The 6,588-nt window shown below is 39.5% G+C and overlaps 1 protein-coding gene across 1 annotated transcript in view; it reads right to left on the reverse strand.

Annotated features, from left to right (window-relative positions):
* LOC117332874 overlaps positions 1-280 on the reverse strand; it is a 17,491-nt gene extending 17,211 nt beyond the window's left edge. Inside the window, exon 1 of the mRNA XM_033891933.1 lies at positions 146-280. Within this exon, the coding sequence (XP_033747824.1) occupies positions 146-280 (135 nt within the window). The remainder of the gene's footprint in view (positions 1-145) is intronic.
* Positions 281-6,588: the final 6,308 nt, after the last annotated feature.

The raw sequence follows: 6,588 nt of genomic DNA on the forward strand, positions 1-6,588 counted from the left end.
AGTGTAAGGGCCTGTTTTACAGTGCTGAAACATTCCTCGTGTTCCATTTTCCATTGGAAATCTACATCTTTCCGAGTTAGTACTCGTAGTGGTTCCATCATAGTTGAGAGTGATGGTAGGAATCTAGCCATGTATTGGACCATACCACAAAATCTTCGGACTCCCGGAGCATCAGTAGGACTGACCATTTTGAGAATAGCTTCAACTTTCTGCGGGTCTGCTTTAATACCATCCGCAGTAAAATAGCATGTCCATGGAAGACCTGTAACTTTCTTTTCATCGTTCAGGACTGTTTCTTTCTTGACAACGTTGATAGAGCACTTTTAGTTTGTTTTCGTTGTCCTGTAGGGCAATGTCATCTGATGAGCCTTTTCCAACAATTATGATGTCATCTGCTATCGCGAATATATCCTCTAGCCCTTCCAGAGCTTCATTTAGTTTCCTTTGGAAAATCTCACTGGATACCTTTAATCCGAAAGGTAGACGAGCCCATCCATACCTCCCAAATGGTATGATCATTGTGGTATATTTACTAGATTGTTCATCAAGAGATATGTGCCAGAAAGCCTCCTTAACATCTAGTTTACTGAATACACGGGTATTGTTCAATTTTGGTAAAATGTCGTCCAAAGTTGGTAGTTGGAAATGCTCCCTTTGTAACGCAGTATTTAGAACTTGGGGGTCTAAACAAATCCTCAGCTTTCCGTTTGCCTTGTGAACCACCGCCATTTGACTTACCCACGGGGTTGGTTTAGTAATAGGCACTAAAATTTGTCTCTCCACTAGACTGTCTAACTCGGCCTTAAGTGCAAGTGGAAGTTTTCTACTGGGTAGAACTTTGGGTTTCACATTGGGGTCGAGTGTTAGAGTTGCCTCCCCTAGGTTACCTAGCATAGTCACAGATGATTCCACTTTTCCAATGAAATGGTCATTGTTCACAGTTACAAGACACAATTCTTGAATCGACCTCAAACCTAAAATGTTCTGTAATCTGTTATTGACGACTACAAATTTCACAGCATGATCTTCTCCTGTTTTTGGATTCCTGACGGTAAGTTTGGTTTCTCCCAATGGTTTGAGTGTACTTTCATTGAACATATGTAGAGTAAGATTTGTCGGTTGAACCTGTTCTCGTCGTACAAATCGTTGATTGGTGGTGTTGACATCAGCTCCACTATCTAGTTGGAATTTTATAGTGTTGTCATTTACAATCATTGACGCATGGTTTTGCCATGTGATTTCGAGACAGCGTTTAACCACTGGTCATTTTCATCATCATCGAGATCAGAGTTTCTCCCCTCTGCACTAACAGCACAAAGTTTCTTCTTTTTGCATTTCACTTTGAAGTGATTGCGTCCATTACATTGAGAACATGTCTTTCCCCAGGCTGGGCATGCTTCCATTCTCATAGCATGTGTTCTCCCACAAAATCTACATTCTCTAATGCTTGTACTATTTCTAGGAGTTGAATCTTTCTGTTTATTGTTAGTGTACTGTGGTTTTCCTTTCATTGTAGGCGTGTTAGTGACCCTGACTTTATTGAGCTTTGAGTCTTTATTATAGGTAGGCTCCTTCATTTGACTCACCTGTCTATTTGCTTGTTCATAGGACTGACATATTTTAATTGCTCGCTTCAGTGTGAGGTCATCATCGCGTAATAACAGTTGCTGTATTTTTCCAGTAGCACTGAAAACTATCTTGTCTCTGATCGTCCTATCCTCCTGGATACCAAAATTACAAGATGCTGCACGCGATCTCAATTCTGTTAAAAATTGATCAAAAGGCTCAAAATATTGAACTGTCCAAAATTTATGAGACTCTGCTACCTCATTTTGCCGGGGATTGCAGTAATCCTTGATCTTGTTAAAAACATCAACAGTGTTATTTCTGTCAGATCCCTCTTCCCATGTGAAATGGTCGTATGCTTTTAATAGGGCTTCCCCACCACAGTTTATTATGGTTGCGGTTTGTATTTCTCCGCCCATCTGAGATATACCACTGGCAGTAAGATACACTTGACGTTTCCACGTTTTAAAGTTCTCGGACACATTTCCAGAATGAATGTTTAACTCCGGGGGTAGACGTAGATTAGTGTTTATGTGTACAGGTGCCGGTACAGCTGGTAATGGCTGCTGTACGGGAAGGTTCATAGCTTCAAGTGCGTTCATGATTACTAATGTAGGAGGAATCACTCACTGGGTGTGTAAACAATTACGTAGTTCAATCCATGATTGAGTAATTTACACCGTCACCGCTGCCACCATGTTGAAGAAATGATGTGCTAGACTAGTATGAAAATACATGACCAAAAACACATTCGTCTGTCCATGCTGTATACATATTTTATTCAGAATGAGGCTGGTACATACAAATATAGGAATGTACATTAGTAGTCTAATATTTAGGATCGTGATACATACGGAACGAAATAGATAATTATCAACCCCCTTTCAGGCCCGATACCGCATACAGGCGGTCCCCTCATGTCTGTCGTAAATGACCAAACACGCTATGTTACGTTTTCTATTACTAGTTGAAAACTAGTATTCTAAAGACACACCTCCAAAACTGTCCAATCAGAGCAGGTTTTACTGAACAGAATGGTGGGTTGTTTACCCAGTTTTGATTGGCTGAAACACACAAAGGAATGCTTTATTTACGCGGGTTTGGCCATCACCTTTCTTCAATCATAAATGTTAACACGGCGACAGACAGTAGCAAACGATTTGATAGCGACAGCTCCGGAGGACAATTTGAGGGATATCATCGGGGAGACGTCATTAAATCTACTATGAAATATAAGCAGCGCTTGTCTAAGTTACGGGAAAATGACGAAGCGGATTTAGATATTTATTATATTGAAGAGACAACCAAGATTTTTGCGATAATTACAGCCTGAAATTGAAGACGAATTTGAACAAGAAAACGATGAATTGACTGTGAATTTCCCCATATCCGTCGTAAATGAATTCACGGGAAATCCATGCCCCGTAATTGTCTTTTTTGCCGACAAAACCGAGATGGATTTTTTCAAGGCTAACCAAAACAACGACCTTTTTCAAGGCCACCCAAATTACCCAAAATGTGTCTAATCATGTCTCGAAATACGAATTTTCAATTAATGTAATAAAGATAATAAAAAAGAAGTTATGTATAAACTAATTGAAAGAAAACCTACAGTATCGACAAGTGTATATGTGTACAACATATTTGTCTGTTGAAAAATTCATGTACATAATATAAATATCTATTCCTATAAATCTTATTGGATTTTACTTTAACCAAGGTTATTTTGTGAGTAAGTATATGCTGTTTGTATTGTCATATTTAGTGTTACTCAAATCATGATGAATATTGCACACTACTATTGTCTTAAATTTCTTACAATTGAAGTTAATGCTCAAGATAATAAATATTTTTTCTCTTTCTTTTTTTGTTTATTAATTTAAACTTACTTATGATCAATCAATTTTAAAAAAGAAAACACAAACACAAAATATTATTTTTCTTCCTTTTTTTCATCTTCTAGCTGTTATTACTAAAAGATAGTTTAAATCACCATAAAAAGTAATTTTATATGACCACCCAGCCTGTGACCACTGGTCAGTGTAGCAGGCTAATTTGGTCTAGGGGCACTAGGCCCTAGCCAGCCACAGTGGTTGCTGGGGCGTTTATCAGTAAACAGTGCTGGGGCTGAAAGAGTTAATCACATATCAAACAAACTTTCGTTCATAATGAACTTTCAGGATGGCTACGTACTTGATATACAGGATTTATTTTCGTCCTTGGATTACGATCACCGAACCACGGAAGGGACATTATCGTAAAGCTAAACATCGTGACTGAGTGTGTTGTCCTATTTGCGGCGCCATCTTTGTTGATGAAGGAAGTGGTGTAACGACTATGTTATAAGATAGGGACCGAGAGGTACTCTCTAAATAGTTTAGATAATTATGTAGATATATCGTATAAGTGATATGGAAGAATGTGGTATCGCGTTGTAAGAGCGAACAGAGTTTATTTATTAAAAAGTCTGCGGACTATGTTTATTGTTAAGTAGCATCGATGCACTTCCGGTAATATAATAGTTGTGTATACCGAAGTGCCGGACAAGTTTACAAAAGCTTTCATAGTGTGTGATTTCTGACGGACAAGTCATTATCTAGTATTAATTTATGTATACATTTATTATAAGCCAAACGGAAAGGCGACCGGCAATTATTTTGATATTTTGTTGCAACATTGATTTTATTGTCCGTTGACGAGATTATGGTCCGGCGCCGGACAAGCGCTGATTGGTCTGATTCGATCACGTGATCGCTCCACCAGTTTATCAAGGCGCGGAATTTCGACTGGCTCCCTCAGATCTGCTCAGCCAGCGACAGCACTAGCATCATTCTTGCAAGGTACTTATACCTATATAGCCATACAAGATGGCTTGGGATTTTATGGGATCTCTTTTTATATTCTACATTTAGTTAACCTAAGACTAAAGTGTATCTCTAAATGATGGTAAAGTTTTCAGTATAACAACTTTATTTCCATGTAATATTTCATGGGTTATCTCCCATTTACTAATAATATTTACTGATGTGGTACATCTGACATCCGATATATATTCTAATAGTATGCCACTGTAGGGCTTTCGCGAGCAATCTCCCACTACACTAGTGACTTAAATAGAGAGAGTGAGATTAAGAGGAAAGCCATATAATATTGTAGAAATGTATAAATACTCCTCACTAATTAATAGACGGACTTGAACTTAAAGAATTCTGTTTGTTGTGTTTGAGAAGTTACCTGGAAGAAATCAATGAATCGGTATTCATGTTACGTTAATTGTCAAACAATATTATAAGCATCGTGTCAAAGGTGATCAACCACATTAGAGGTTCCGTCGTTACCATACTAAATGTTCCGACGTCACCACAGTAGATTTCCGTTGTCACCACACTAGAGGTTCTGTCGTCACCACAATGAAGGTTCCGTTGTCATCACATTAGCGGTTCCGTTGTCACCACACTAGAGGTTCCGTCGTCAACACATTAGAGGTCCCGTCGTCACCACAATATAGGTTCTGTTGTCACCACACTAGAGGTTCCGTTGTCACCACACTTCAGGTTCCGTCGTCACCACACTAGAGGTTCCGTTGTCACCACACTAGAGGTTCTGTCGTCACCACATTAGAGGTCCCGTCCTCACCACAATAAAGGTTCCGTTATCACCACACTAGTGGTCCCGTCGTCACCACAATAACGGTTTCGTTGTCAACACACTAGAGGTTCCGTTGTCACCACACTAGAGATTCCGTTGTTTCAGTTCCATTTGCATGATGGGTGTCGTCGTGACCTAGATTTGCATGGCGAATGTCGCCGTGACCTAGATTTGTATGGTGGATATCGCCGTTACCTAGATTTTTATGGTGGTTGTCTCTGTGACCTAGATTTGTATTGTTGATGTGGTAGGGACATATATTTGTATGGCGTATGTCGCCGTGACCTAGATTTGTATGGTGGATATCGCCGTTACCTAGATTTGTATGGCGTATGTCGCCGTGACAAAAATTTGTATGGTGGATGTCGTCGATGAAGATCAAGTCGATTTGCCAACTTGAACACGTGGTCTTAATTCTCTGTTTTAAAGGGTCTCGACGTAAATCTATATTGTCGTGCACAATGTAACCACGTTTTACCGATTTCGAGTTAGAGTTACCCTTACCTTATTATGTGGACGTTATCTGTTGTTCTTTTTGTACAAATAACATAAAATGATAAAATAAATCTCATTAGAATAACGAAAATCTTCAATTTTCAGAGAATCCACCATTCCACACTGTTGTATTTTTATGAAGTGGGAGTTTATAAAAGACCTGCTGGAAACTGTAAAAGGAGAAGACATGGCACCTGCCTTTATTAATCGGGATGAAGCATTCCATGTTTTTTTTTTTAATTTCTAATATCTAGGGGACACTGAAAACGCCAAACTTGTCCCAATTGCAACAATTGTGGTTGAATTTTTTCTGACTGTTCCCCCCCCCCCCCCCCCCCCCCCCCCCCCCCTCACTCGGTGTCTCCTTAACACCGGCTATCATATTACAAACAATTTATCTCATATTTTACTCAAACATATATAAACATACATATCATATTTCTCTTACACGCTCAGGGACTTCATTTATCGGATACCAAGATATCTATACGCTTCCCTTACGTTACTTCATATTTACCACTTAATACTTACCGTTAACATCAACCAATAGTAGACTATGGCCGTACCAGATAATGGTATACTGTGGCCGTACCAGATAATGGTAAACTATGGCCGTACCAGATAATGGTAAACTATGGCCGTACCAGATAATGGTAGACTATGGCCGTACCAGATAATGGTATAATATGGCCGTACCAGACAATGGTAGACTATGGCCGTACCAGACAATGGTAGACTGTGGCCGTACCAGACAATGGTAAACTGTGGCCGTACCAGAAAATGGTAGACTATGGCCGTACCAGACAATGGTAGACTATGGCCGTACCAGACAATGGTAGACTATGGCCGTACCAGACAATGGTAGACTATGGCCGTACC

This window comes from Pecten maximus, chromosome 8, assembly GCF_902652985.1.
Source record: "Pecten maximus chromosome 8, xPecMax1.1, whole genome shotgun sequence".
Lineage (NCBI taxonomy): Eukaryota > Metazoa > Mollusca > Bivalvia > Pectinida > Pectinidae > Pecten > Pecten maximus.